Source organism: Falco punctatus (assembly GCF_963210335.1).
Source record: "Falco punctatus genome assembly, chromosome: 12".
NCBI classification, from domain to species: Eukaryota; Metazoa; Chordata; class Aves; order Falconiformes; family Falconidae; genus Falco; species Falco punctatus.
Window position 1 is genome coordinate 22164256 of NC_137592.1, and position 14244 is coordinate 22178499.

Here is a 14244-nt window from a genome sequence, read left to right on the forward strand (position 1 = left end):
ACTTATGATACTTCCTACTTTTTTCACCAAATTTACGCATTTAATAATAGTGTTTCCTGTGGATGAAAGTAGGTGTGTTATGTCAGTGCTTCATTCTCTAATCATGTTGAAATTTCTTGGAAGTAAATTACTTTCTAAACTATTACTTAAAGTAAGTGATTAATAAATGCCTTTCCTATGTTCTAAGTCTTCTTTTTCTACATGCAGTTTTTCTTACCTTCTCTGCAGTGCCTTGTGTGGTTTCTATTGCAAACTATGAATTAATTAATAGTGGAAATTAACACTTGTTCTGTGAAAGTGGTTTTTATTTTGCGTATTTTAAAAGGATTTTATAAATGTGGTAAGATGATAAAGAGAACAAATAACTTCTGTTAAATTTACATTATAGTAGAGCTTCAGAATGTATTCCTGGGATGCGTAAGACAGTAATTTCAAGACACAAAACTCAATGAGAAGTGGCAATTAAGTGATTTGAAGTATAGAAATGAATGAAGCTTGTCTTAAAGTTGTAGTCTTACGAAGAAAACCTATGAATTGCTCATGTGGATTCTGTGTGCTGTCTTTAACATCCAGTCTTAAACAATATGACAGTGGAATTGCAAGAATTGCAAGAATAGTTTGTGAGTAAGAAGTAAACCCTTGCGTTTTTATGCAATTGTTTTGCAGGCTGTTTAATGACTTTTTAGAAAGCAACATAGGCTTTTCTGGAGATGCTGTTTCTGTAGAGAAATGAATGATTTCGTGATAGATTTTTAATTTTTTTTTTTTACAGCGTGTGTGTTTTCCCTTATCTGAAAATTTCAGTTACTTGTTTTGTTGTTGGTTTTTTTTGTTTGGTTGGTTTTGTTTTTTTAATTTGATTTGGGAGGTGGTTTCCATGTTTGTATGATAAACTGTGATCTTATCTATTATTTCTTCATGTAATACAGTATTAGTAAAGTATATTCTCTACCACAAATGTCATTTTAGGTCCGATAATAAGCAAGTGAATAGCTTTCAATAGGTTAATAATTATATATGACCTGTGTTAGCCAAGTAAAGTTTTTAATGAGACCATGAATTCTCTTAGGCAAGTCTCCAACTAAGACATAAAAGTCAAAAGATAGGTGGCAAGGACAAGCATAAAACCCTGAGGATTTTTTTTAATGTACAGGAAGCTATTTTTTTCCCCAAGATACTGAAACAGTTTTGCATTGTTCATTTAAAAAAATGTTAGCATGGATAGCTTGTGTTTTAATGTTAATGAGGTGTTTAAGTCCTCTGAAGAGGTCTTGTTTCATGACTTGTAACAATAGTGTACATACTCATTCTTTTTCTTTTATGGTAGGAACTGAAATAAAAATATCTGGTATCACTGGGAATTCTGGATGCGTGCAAACAGCAGTGTATTATTAGAAGCATAACTTTCAGCACTTCTTTCAAACATGTTGCTATGATGTTTTATACTATTCTGTTCTTTATGCAGACTGATTAATTAACCTAATTTCACATTTGTGAATACATTTGTTGTAATGATAAATGAAGCATCTAATATTGATGTCTGGGACTGTATTTTAGGTTTGGTATGCTCTGCTTTAATTATAGTTGTCGAAATCTGTGGAAGTTTCCTAGGTGGCAGGTTTCAACCTGTTGAGGGCCATATGAGATATAAAATTTTACTCTTGTGTACCAGCAAAGGAAGTTCCTTTTTCTGAGCAGCCTCTTGCAGTGAATCTGCTAGCCAGAATATATCCTGTTTGGTGTGATATTTTCGATAAGTGATCAGTGAAATTGAACTTGCTTTATAACCATCCATACAACGGGAAGAACCATATCTGTTAGACTAGAATTAAAATTGATAGCCTAGATTTGAAAGATCTGGTTCCTCATTAGCAGTCTTTTAAGGCACCAGTTTTCCTATAAATACTAAATTAAGAATATATACACATTGCATGTAGAGCTGGTAGCACCATCTGCAGTAAGGTTTCCTGACATTTTCCATTTCGAGACCTTATTTTCAGTTTTCTAAAAACTGTGTGCCAAATTTGAAATACTTGGGATGAAATTTGGCATGCTTTCTGTCTGAGATCCCTTTTTTATCTTTTTTTCTTCTTCTTTTTTTTTTTTTTTTTTTTTTTTTTTTAATGTTTAAAATCTTTAGCTGTTTCCAGGAATAGAATATGGGAAAGAACATGCTGGTTATCTGTGCAAAAAATCAGTAAATTTCACATTTCCTTCACTAAGATGCTTTGGCACCTTTGTATATTGGAGTATGTACTTGAAATGTGGGAGAGCACTTTTCCCATGTCAGAGATGCCCATGTTCTTATATGAAAAAACACAAAGGCTTGACCAAGTTGTAAATCTTTGGGAACTTTGCCTTTTGAAAAGGCATAGTAACCACTTTTTAGAATATAAATTCACTGACCAACCCATTTGCATTCATATGTTTCATTGTAGGGGTTGAAGAACAGAGCAGGTCTTGCCCTGCTTTTGATACTTGTAGTTACTGAAGGACTCTGGAAGTTTGAACAGAATAATTGAGAGTAAATATGACTTATGTGAAGACAGAAACATCCTGAACAAATGTGACATGATGCAAGTGGTAGACTGGGATTTGAGGTAGGATGGGTGATAGCTATGGAGAGAACTGATAGCATTATGTGAAGGTGGAGGGACTAAGGTTACATGAGTAATTGATTAGGTGCAAGTAAAGAGAATTTGGGACTGAACAGACAAAGAGAATAAAGAGGAAATCCCCGTAAGAGACCAGAAGTGGGTGCTTGGAGCAGGAACCTGGAGTATGTGCCCAGGAGACAGGAACTTAGGATGTGATTCTACTCATATAAATGTAACTTTGCAAAAGATGTCTTACCTAAACTTGCAGCATAGGCTTTTCTGTGCGAGTACCAGGGAGAAGAGGACCTCTATGAGAAGTGATTTTACTCATGTACTCTAGAGGCTTACCTAAAAGTGGGAAGAAAGGACCTCTGTAGTAGGAAGAGGCAAACACTTGACTGTAAAAGAGGCCTAGATGGCTGGCATAGGCTACTTTAATTTTAAATGGCTGAATTTTGGGAAAGCTGAATCTCCCATTTAGTTGGAATACCCAGGCAGAGGAGTATGGGCATGAAGACAGAAACTAATGGGAGTGGAAATGCAGAACTAGAGCTAAGGACAGGGACTGGGAGGAGAGCAATAAAGCAGGGAGGGAGGAGCAGTTGAGTGTGGCTGGTAGCGTGTTGATCCTTGCAGGATCAGGAGCTGAAAAACAGCATTATGGGCATCTCGGAGCTCTGCCAGTAATGGAAATCCATTGGCAAATTGTATGCCATGCGCTTGCCCACGGATCAGTGGTAATGCTGACCTTTATTGAGCTTACATGAACTCTTGTTATGCGTGTTAGTGTGTGAGAGCTACAGAACCTCTGCATGTTGAATCTGGACAGAATCCATTTGAGGTTTGGAAGAGGGAGGAGGAACCTTTCCTTTTACAGAAATAAAAATGCAGCTGAATCTTTGCCTTGTAGGAGCAAGTCATACTTGAGATGTAATTGGAAAAAGTTGGCCACAGCAGTGGGCATTATAGAAGAACTGGTATAAAAAAAAAAACTAGATGGATTCTTCTCTGCAATTTTTGCTATTACCAGATGTCTACAGTGAGAATCTGCACTAATTTCAGTTATTACTGAACAAGGGGCTGTTTATTCTAAGCTAAATAAAATTGTGCATGCAAACATCTTTCACTAGCATTTTCCTATTTGTTATTGTGAGGTTTAAGCACTACCGACATAAATACCCTAAGAGGATTTTGTTGTAGGCTTCTCTTTGTAAATCAGTTTCATTTCTGTTATACTGCATGCTTACAGCAAAAATCAGCTGGGAATGGAGGATCAGCAGATGCATTTCTGATATGTTAGGTATCCAAATGTAATATTGCAGCAGTGTTGGATGTATTTTACATAAATTATTTTAAGCATTTTCTTAATGAAGGGTTTCAAGAACTTCAGTGTGTGCTGCCTTACATAAATTGATCCATTTTCTATTGAATAAGTTTTAGAATGTTTTTTAGGGCTTAATGATCTTACAGTTTTTTCTAGAAAAAAAAATAGCTCTCACCAGTTACAAAGTCACATAATACAATTACAACAAGATGATATTTTTAAAATATTACAGACATTTTAATTGAAATAGCTTAAATATCTTCAGTGATAACCTCTTATGGTTATTTTCTTGTATTCTATTTTGAGCTGTAGTCGATTTGCTTTATTTTATTCAAACAGACAACTCTTATATGAGTAAAGACCAGCATGGTTCATCATCTGAGAGTGAAGATGAAGCACTGGGTAAATATCATGAGGCCTTGTCTAGAACCCAGAGTTCCAGGCTGCCAGTGGTGGATGGCAGACAGCAAAAAAACTATATATGGGAAACCAGACAAAAATATAGTCCCCTGTCTGCAGAATATGATGGATACAGTAGTGAAGCCTCAATAGATGAAGGTAAGAGTAATTTAAAAGCATTTCTTTGATTCCAAATTTCAGAATTATATTCTGGATAAGTAAGTCCTAGACAAGGACAGGTTGGCTTGCAAATAGTCACTGTCTGCAAGAAATATCCAGATATCTTTATATTTGTGCATGCTGAAAAAAAAAAGGCACAGACTTGTGTGTATTCTTCTGGAAATACTGCAAATGGTATCTTGTTATGCTAAGTTTCATACAATTTCATCATTAGTCATTTTGGTTTGCGGGAATTTAAATGTTTTGATTTAGGAAGGAAACGTGGCAACTCTTGATGAATTCTGTGGCATTAAAAATACAAAGAAGACCTGTTATTCCTCTGTTGATAAGTTGTCCTAACAGCAAAGTAAATGGAATGGTTATTGGTTACAGTGCATGTGGTCATGGCCGTGTGCATTACTGGAATGTTCTGTATCTTTTCTTCTGTTGAAATGACAGAAATTAAATTATTACAAAAATTAGATTAATGCATTTATTCCATGGCATTAAAAGTTGGATGTAAACAATGGATGTCTTCTATGGTATATATTTATTGACTTTACGTTACGTGAGTGCCTGATATAGAGGGTCAGAATTCTGCTGTCAGTATTTTGTCAGTATGTTTTTTGTGCTTGAAAATAGCTGTGTGTGAGAACCATGTCTCTATACCCAGTATCTATCATGAATAATGAGCTTTTGAAGTTACATAGAAGTCATTCTAATATAGATGCTGTGTTGTAGTAAGATATTTGTTGGCGTCCCTTTGATATGTTAAAAAGCAAAGTTTTTTTAGTGATTTATTTTTCCTAATTAAAAATGGATACATATATTTAAAAGATACCTGTCCTTAAATGTTCTATACAGTCCAGAACTGCTGGAAAAAAATCTAAATTTTCTACAAAGTTATGTAATTAAATTATATAAAAGTCTGTTTGCCACTGAAATTTGAAATTAGTGCATACTCATTCATGATTCCAAGTTAAGACACAAAGGACATGAAAGCTATAATTGAAATAAATTCCAGAGTAAGAGGATTCCTTCCTGATCGTCAGAAATGTTTATTTCCTTTGGTGTTAAGTTGCAGGAAGGCTGGCAGTCTTTGAGTTTTCCAGCAAAGAGGGAAGGAGATGTAGAGGTAAGGTCAGGTGGTAAGAACTGATCTTTAGATACTATGATGGAGAAGGACAACAAGGAAGAGGGATAGTGGAAGTATCATGGGGGTCTTTTTTGTTGTTTTATCTACTGAGATATATCAACAGCATTGGTGGGGAGAATACAACGGATAAAATACTAATTTTTTGTATGGCTTATGTCACTGTTGGGAAAGAATGGTGATGTGTATTGACAGGAGGTGGAAAACTCAATTGTATTTATTAGAAAATAATACCAGATATAGTAATTACACAAGGAGACTACTTTCAGATACCCAGAATAATGTATTTGTCTCCTCAAACTATTGAGGCCAGTTGTTGAAATAGTAATAGAATAATTCATGTTGGAAAGACCATGTGACATTCCTCTTTCTATTTTGTAATTGCTCAGATACTTTAACCCACCTAGTTGATCTCCTTAGTGAAATGTTCTCAGTTCATATGAGCTTTTTACTTTGGCCCTATAAGATTTAAGCTCCAAAGGCATTGTGCTAGCCTGCGTCCAGTTTTTTGGGGTTTGGTGTGTGGGTTGTTTTTTTTTTTTTAAATAATTGCCTTCATCATCATCCTCTTAGATCATCAAAATTCATAGTCACTGACTTTTATCCTTTTCTGGGGAATAAGAACTCCAGCCTGAAAATCCACGTCATGGTTAGGATCTAAGACAAAACAACCCTGTTGGCAAGTCCAAGTATTGTATTAGGAAAGTTAGAATAGTTTCCCCTCTCCTTTCTCATTTTTAATTCTGTTGCTAAAGATACCTGTCACCAGCTGCTATCCCTTCTGAATGCTCTTTGCATTCAGGAATCTGGCTGGATGTAAACCCCATTTATATATACACATTCACATATGCACTCTAAAATTAGTATGCAAATTGAATTTATTGTAATGAAAGAAGATTCAGGGTTTGGAAAAAAACTTTTGAAGCACAAACTGTCAAACCATTGTGACTTAGAAAACTGTAAATTTGTAACCACGTACGTCTACTTTCAAGAAAACTTTTAATACTGTCAGTATTTTGCTTTTCCTGCTGCTTGTGAGAGCATTCTCTGCACATTTTACAGGGTGTGGAGAATCAGCAATGTTTTTTGTTTGATAGTCTGCAGTCATTCTACGTTTTTCTACAAAATGCTTGCAAATTAGTGTGATGATTTTGTCTCATTTTTGTAATCTGTTAATCTCAACAAAATTATGTTCAATACTATTAAAAAGAGTTTTATGATATTGGACGTGGCAGCAGATTAACAACCTAGTATTTATCACTTTTCAGTGACCTGAAGGTGGCACACTAGAATAATTAGAGTTAGTACTTTTTATGTTCCTAAAATATTTCAAACATAAAGAGTCTTTGCACAATAATAAAAATGTGTTAGAACAGAGGAAAAGACAGAGTATGCCTTGTTATGTTATGATCATTACAAAAGGAAAGCTGCCCAACCTAGAAATTTGATGAAATGGGAAGGTAGAAACCGCATGAAGAAAGTCTGCAGTCAGAAATAAATGAGAGACTGTCTGTCGCTACCAATTGGTTCTTATATGTTCAGAGAAGCAGTTCACTGAACAGATGAGATTAAAAGTGTCTGATTGCAACTGGAGACCATCAACATTCTAGATGTTTCAGTGTAATTTTTAAAAATTCAAAACTTCACTGTTCCTTAAACTCGCAAAATAAATCAGTGAAAGATTTGATGCCACAGGAATCCTGATTTTTTTCATTGAAAACTTGGTTTTTATGACAAATTATTTTTGTAAGAAGTGTAAAGACAAATGATAGAACCATTTTTTGTAGTGGAGGGGGAGCAAGCAGTGTATTCCTATGTACTTTATTTAAAATGATAAATGATTGTCAATATATTTGCATGCTTCTGTTTTCTCATACGTGCTTTATCATCTCTACTTCTAAGACTTAAAACGTTTCAGTGCTACTTCCAGCTTAAGGCACCAATCAGTCCATCTGTTGAGCAGGGCTTGATAGTGTTACGGTGAAGTGATGACAGGACAGAATTAATTTTTGTCTCATCTCTTTTTGCTCCCCCCCTGCTCATTGCTAGTAAATCAGCCTCTGATGATATCATTAAAAATTCCATCAGAGGTAAAGTAATATGAGCAGTGAAAATGGTACTTGGTTTTCAGAAAATTCTGTGGGTTTTTCTCTTGAGCAGTTAATCTCTATCACATGTTGTATCTTGCAACAGTCTGCTGTGCATTTTTAAAGGAGTCGATAAACAGTTTTACTGGTAACTGTTTACTCTGCACTTCAGTCCTTACTTTTTAAATTTGTTTGTTTAGATGTGTCTGCACTTAACAGTGCACGCACAAAATTTAACAATGAGGCAAAAATATAATTTTTCCTTTATTAATACACCCTGTAAGCTTTGCTTGGGTTGCTAAAAGCATGTATAATATTAATATGTTTCCATTATTAAGACCATCAAAATGTCTGGTCATATTATTTTAATGTTCACTTATTATCAATTATATAATTAGATTATTACATCTATTTTATGGCTGCATGCTTCTAAAAATGCCTTTTATTCTGAAGCCTGAAAAAAGCATGTGGTATGTTTTCATATCATTCTTTTCTCCTCTAGATGGCCATATTAATCTTTCTTTTCAGCATATTTATATAGAACTGACAGGGCATTTTGTATAATGTTTTTAATAGTTAAATGAAGAAAGCAATGTATTTTGTGGGTTTTGTTGGTGTTATTTCGATGATGGAATGTTCTAGTGGCACTTCAGTTCATTCTATGAAATTCAGGTTTTAAAATTGTGGTTCACAAATACCTGCTTATAACCAGCATCTGATCCCTTTTCTATATTTGTGTAGCACATCTGATGCACTTAGATTTTGATGAATTATAGTACATCTTTTAAATGAAAAAAAAATGTATATTGTGCTTAGATGCAAGTATTTCTACAGACTCCAAGCTAGTGTAAATACACAGCTTCTGCAGTGAGCTCCTCATGGATGACAGGCTTAATTCCAGAGTATCTCTAAAGGAAGATGTAGTTCATTAGAAAACCAAGATGATGTCGAATGTCATTAAAAGTAAAATGGTAGAGAAGATAGGTTTACACCTGCGATTTCCAACTCTTGCACAAATGACCCAAAACTGTTAATCACAGAAAAAAGAAACCTGTATAACTATAGTACTTCTTGATACGTATGTGTCGACTTAACCCAGTCTCTGTGCTTACTCCCAGAGTTCTAAGGTCAGCTCAAAGTTCGAAATCTTATTTTTGCCAGTGATATTCTTTCTGTTCTTTCTCATGTTATCCAGTAAAGTATGGATACTTTCTGAAGTGACCTTTTTTTCTTTTTCCTGACACATATCCTGATACAACTTACTGCTCATTTTTTATAATGTGCATCCTACTTGTATTATTCCCTGCCATTTCAAATGCTATTGTTACCCAGTTGAATACGTAGTATTGCTTTTATGTGCTCCAATTATTTGTAATATTTTGGAAGAGGGGATTAATATAGGCTATGATATTTCACATCTGTGTCAGAAAATAAAGAACAAAAAAAAGGAAAAATAACTTTTTCAGCTAACAAGTAGATTATGAATTGAAATAGTGATCTAAATAAGGAAGTGTACAAACTTTAAATTTTAAATTGGCATTATTCTTTGTACTTTGGTAATTGGAAATATTTTTTTGTATCTATGTTTTGTGATCTCAAATGGACCATAGTTTCTTAATAACTTCAGTTTCAGAAAAACATATAATATGATATTAAACCAACCTGTCTCCAGTAGTGGCTACTTCCTGAACTTTAAAAACTCAAGCATTATACAAGCAAGTTGTGTCTTTGTTCTCTCTGTAAGCTTCATAGGCAAGTACAATATATTTTCTTTAAGGAAGCTGTCCCTGAAATCCCTAAACCCAGAAGTTTTAAAACTTTGAAATGTTAGGATAAATATATTGAAATTACAGTTTTGCAGGCAGATTTCAAAAGCTGCAGGTTCTTCTTTGCTTTTGAAATCAGGACTGTCTGATTCCCTTGAGAGGAGAAAGGTAGAAGAGGGGAAGAATACAGTCTGGTTTTTTATTTTGTGACGTTCTTAAAGCATGTCTTGCCCAAATCACCTCTTTAACAGCTGTGTAAAATTCCAGATTAGGAAGCAAGCAAGGGGGACTGATCCCAATTCTGAAGCAAAGTGACACCATGATGGAAAAAAGTAGTAAGCTTGCTTGCTTACTTAGCATACTTAGATGTACTATATTTAGCTATAGTTTAGCAGCTCAGTACAACCACAGGTTCCGTCTCCAGCCTATTTAAAAGTCTTTTTCTAACTTCTCAATTGATAAAGCCCCACGGCTGAAGACATGTTTGTTCAGAGGCTCTATTTCTGAGATTGGCCCAAGTGCCTTACATTTCACAAGGTTTTTTGGAAACATATGGAAGCACTAAAAGACTGCAGTGAGAAAACATACGTTCTCTTAAATGAGAATCTGCTGCTCTAGCAGGCATATGCTACTGGATTTTATCCATCTTTTCCATATTGTGAAGGTAGAATATGATGTTATTTTTGTAGTTTATCTTCTCCACTTTTATTCTTCTCTAGGCTTTCGGCACTTTATGTTGGTGTGTCTGTTGGACATATGTTTGCCTTGCTCCTCGGTGTCAATCTTTGCACGTGAAGGCGACTGTTCTTCTGGAATCTCTTGGATCTGATTCTGTATGCAGCTTTTTGCCTTTTCTTTCTTTCTTGTTAGTTTTCATGTCTTGGGAAAACTCTCTTCACTGAACTACTTGAAGTATATAGAGAGATTTTTCTTTCAGTATCTACCCAACATCAACACCAAAACCTCTTTCACAGGCATCTCAAAACTGGTATACAGGTGAATCTCCCCAGTTTGTTAAAGGAACCTGGGGTGGGTTTTCTCTGTAAATATCTTCTGTAAAGCAGGATCCGACTTCTTCAGACTTGTCAAGCTAAGGTGAAAGCCACTGGACAGGCTGAGAGAGGAAGAATCAGTGAATCCCATGATAACCATATGTTTTCCAGTTTAGTTTCTGTCATTAGTCCTTGCATATAAGCAGATCTATTTTCAAGGCAAGTGTGAATGAAAATTTTTTTTGTCTCAGAACTGTAGAGTGTGGGCTTCAGTATGGTTGTGCTGTTGTTCAGTAAACTAAAGCCACAAAGTTCTTTCAAAATCAGTCTATGTATCCGTACATTTCAGATGCTAAGAATTTCAAGCAAAGAAGATGATGGCACACAGGGAATATGAGCTGGTATTCAGACTGGAAGACTGAAAGCTCAGTTGAATGCTAGATCATAACTTAAATAGTTATTTATCTTCTTTTTCCTCTAATGTGCTTTAAAGAAATTAATTAGAAATACAATGGAAAGAATATTTAGGAAGAAGGTGGCCACTCATTTTTCTTTGATGTGCCTTTATCAGTTTACCTGTGAGATTTCTCTGGTGTAATACCTGCTGGAAGAAAATACTCTTTTTGTCCTGCAGCTTTGGGTAGACCTAGGGCTCCAAATAGATACTTCGAAAGGGTATTTAGTAAAGACACTTAACACAAGTCTTAAGTAATTTTCAGAGCAGTGTTTCCCAAATGTTTCAGAGTGTATTTTGAAGGCTGACTCCTGTTACAGCTCTGAGATAGTTCAGACACTCATATTTGTATATTTCAGCTGATAGTGCTTGTGTACTATCAACTGATACCATTCTTGATGCACTTTTTGCAGACTTTGGGAGAGAAATAGGGGATTTTTTAATTACAATATTTGTTTAGTCGATCCAGCTTGCTTATGCTTGTTTTCTATTATGTGGGCATCTACCCTTGACATGTCTTATTTTAAGAGTAATTAAAAATCTTCATGTAGTACAAGAGAGAGTGCAAAGATGCAATAGTAATGTTACAAAGTCTGACCCCTGATTATGTGTGTCTACCTCTCGTTTGTTGGTAAACTGGAGTGAGTCTTCATTGCTTCCAAGCCCTTAAAAATTGGAGAAAGAATTTCTTGTGGTTTTGAAGCCTCTAGAGAGCATAGCAGTTCAATCCACAGCCATATCAAGGGAATGTTTCAGGGTATTGTGTAAAAGAAAAGATACTTTTGTAATTTAAGGATCTGCAGAACAGTGTCCAGAGTTAACTTGATTTCCATTTTTTTCTACTTATTTTCTCTGATGGTGTGGTTTGGTTGGTTGGGGTTTTTTAAGAGTTTCAGAGTATCATCTTAGTGCATTATGGCAGTCCTCTATTGTTCTATAATAGTGGGAGTCAGTTCTGTTAAGTTTTTGAAATTATGATGCATGTTTCCCCAAAATATATAGTCAACTAAGCATTGCAGGGACTAAGATGATTTAAAGATTAACTTTTGCTCTGTATTTTATTCAGTTTTACAGAATTCAGTTCTTTTTTTACTTCCCAAGAAAGCGTTACCCTTTGTCTTTTTAAAAGTTCCCGATAGCAGAGAACTTCACATATTAGGGTATCTTCATGCTGTGGTTGTGGTTCCTTACCTGCACGAATGGCAGACATGCATAGTGTTTACAAAGTCTGGAGACCTGGAATGGAGAAAATTCACAGATAGGGTAGAAAGTACATGTGAAATTCAGTATTATTCTTGTAATTTTCTTGAGGAATACTATGGAGAGGCAAGATGTGAACATGGGATTGAAAAGGACATCTATGTCTGAGTTTAAACAAAGTTTGGAAGAGAATAGATTTACATGGATAACTTTTGAATTTAAAAGCCAGATAGATGATATCAAAGTTGTGCACAGCCTTGTCAACCAAAGGAAACACATGAAATTTCTTCATAGAATGAATTTGAATAATCCTGAAATAATGGATTTACCCTCTGATTAGCAGCAGAGATGCTGGGAAAAGATGATGTTAAAGCATGCATGTCATCTACTGCTGAGAGAGGAAAACTAGTAACAAAACTCAAAGTCAGTGGTGGTGATAAGCTTTTTAACAGGAAAACTCCTTTTCCAGCTAGATCAACTCCAAACAGGAGGAAAAACTGCCCTCCAATGGGAGAGGGCTTTTTTTCCTGATGTGCACAAGTGAGCAAAGTAGTCTCACAAATCAGGTTCCTCCTGCCAGCATTTTGAAGTCTTTGAAGAAATACCCTTTGCATTGATGTGAAGGCTTTGAAGAAAGTCACCCTTAGCAATATGATGTCTCTGAAGCGATGTAAATCATACGTTAATAATTAACAGGAAAGTTTCCGTTTTATTGTAAACTTTATTTTATGAAGTCTCTCATCTCTTTGAATCTGGAATTTATGAAAGAATCAAGATCTGCTGTTAACTAGGAAAAGTTCACATGTATTTGTGGCTGAAGTAGTTCCTTGTGGCGTTGTATTTGATATAAATGTTCTACATTAATAAAATGTAGAACTGATTTGTGATGTAAACGCAAGAGGTAGTACTGTATCAGCAGAAAAGATCACTTTCTTGATGAACCTGGTGCTTTTGCTGATTCTGAGAATTCACATTGCAAACTGGGTATTTCTTGTACCGATCTAAAAGCTATCGAGTATGGGCATTCTTTTTTCTTGGTATTATGGTAATTTCTAGTGATATAGGGGAGGAATTTCATTGATCTTTATGCATGTATATCATGAGACAGGTCTTGTTCTGAAAGACTTCCACAAAATAGACAAAAGAAGGTACAATTTTCATTAATCTTAACCCTAATTACAGAGATCCCATGGCTCTTACCATGGAATGAGTGACTAAGAAACAGGATTGAACAGTAGACTGGAAATCTCTTTTTAGATGGTGCATTAGAACAAGGAGTGTTATCCTGCATGCACCCAGTACTCAGCTGCTGAGAACAGTCAGCAGAATGGAGCAGTACTTGTTAAATAGATATGGGAACTAAAAAAGTTATTACAACTTTACATAAGAATATTACAAAAGAACACTTTATCAGTTCTTCCTCCATAAAGCCTGTGGATAAATGGATCATTCTTTTTAACTTTAAAGGTTAAAACCAGAAAAATTTTAACTCTAGTCTCAAACTAATGTTTGCCTCCCAGTTGTGCTTTTTTCCCCTAGGTTAAAGGCCAGTTATCATTAGGACTGTTTTTTTATAATCTGATCACATTACATTTTAACCGTCTTTTTGCTAAAAGAACAAGGAGCTGGTTTTGTAACTGAACTCTTTTTGGTTTGTTACCTAGTCAGTGCATATTATTTTTTTTATGTGCATGTATCAATTGCACAGATATCTATAACTGTATCATAAGTATTCTCTTGGAATTATTTAATTAATATTTTGTCCTTGTACAACATAACATTACCAATTTTATCCAATAACGTATTTTATTGTTAGGATGACTATTTTCATGGATACTTTAATTGTTTATATTTATTGGGAGACTGTATTGTATCTGAGTAAACAACATGAAATTGTGTCTGTAGTTTCTGTGCAGGCAAGGGTTTCTATTCATGGGTTTTTTTTCTTGTTAAAATAAGCTCTTAGGTGCTACTTGCAACACTGTGTTATAGAGTTATCCTAACTTTTAAGAATAATTGGAATATATTCCTTGGGGGAAAGGGAAAACATGATGTGATCTATTATACAACTTGAGTCCTTTTTTTTTTTTATTGTTTTGTGTTCTTTTTGTTT

The 14244-nt window shown here is 34.9% G+C and overlaps 1 protein-coding gene across 10 annotated transcripts in view; it reads left to right on the forward strand.

The window, feature by feature from the left end:
* The window catches only part of SYT14 (synaptotagmin 14), a 126564-nt gene that overhangs the window by 63692 nt on the left and 48628 nt on the right, over positions 1 to 14244 (forward strand). For 9 of the 10 annotated variants that reach the window (XM_080408650.1, XM_080408652.1, XM_080408654.1 and 6 more), the window contains one exon: positions 4261 to 4479. The exons of the other annotated variant lie outside the window; for it this stretch is intronic. In XM_080408650.1, the coding sequence (XP_080264776.1) occupies positions 4261 to 4479 (219 nt within the window). The remainder of the gene's footprint in view (positions 1 to 4260; positions 4480 to 14244) is intronic. 10 annotated transcript variants of the gene reach the window in all.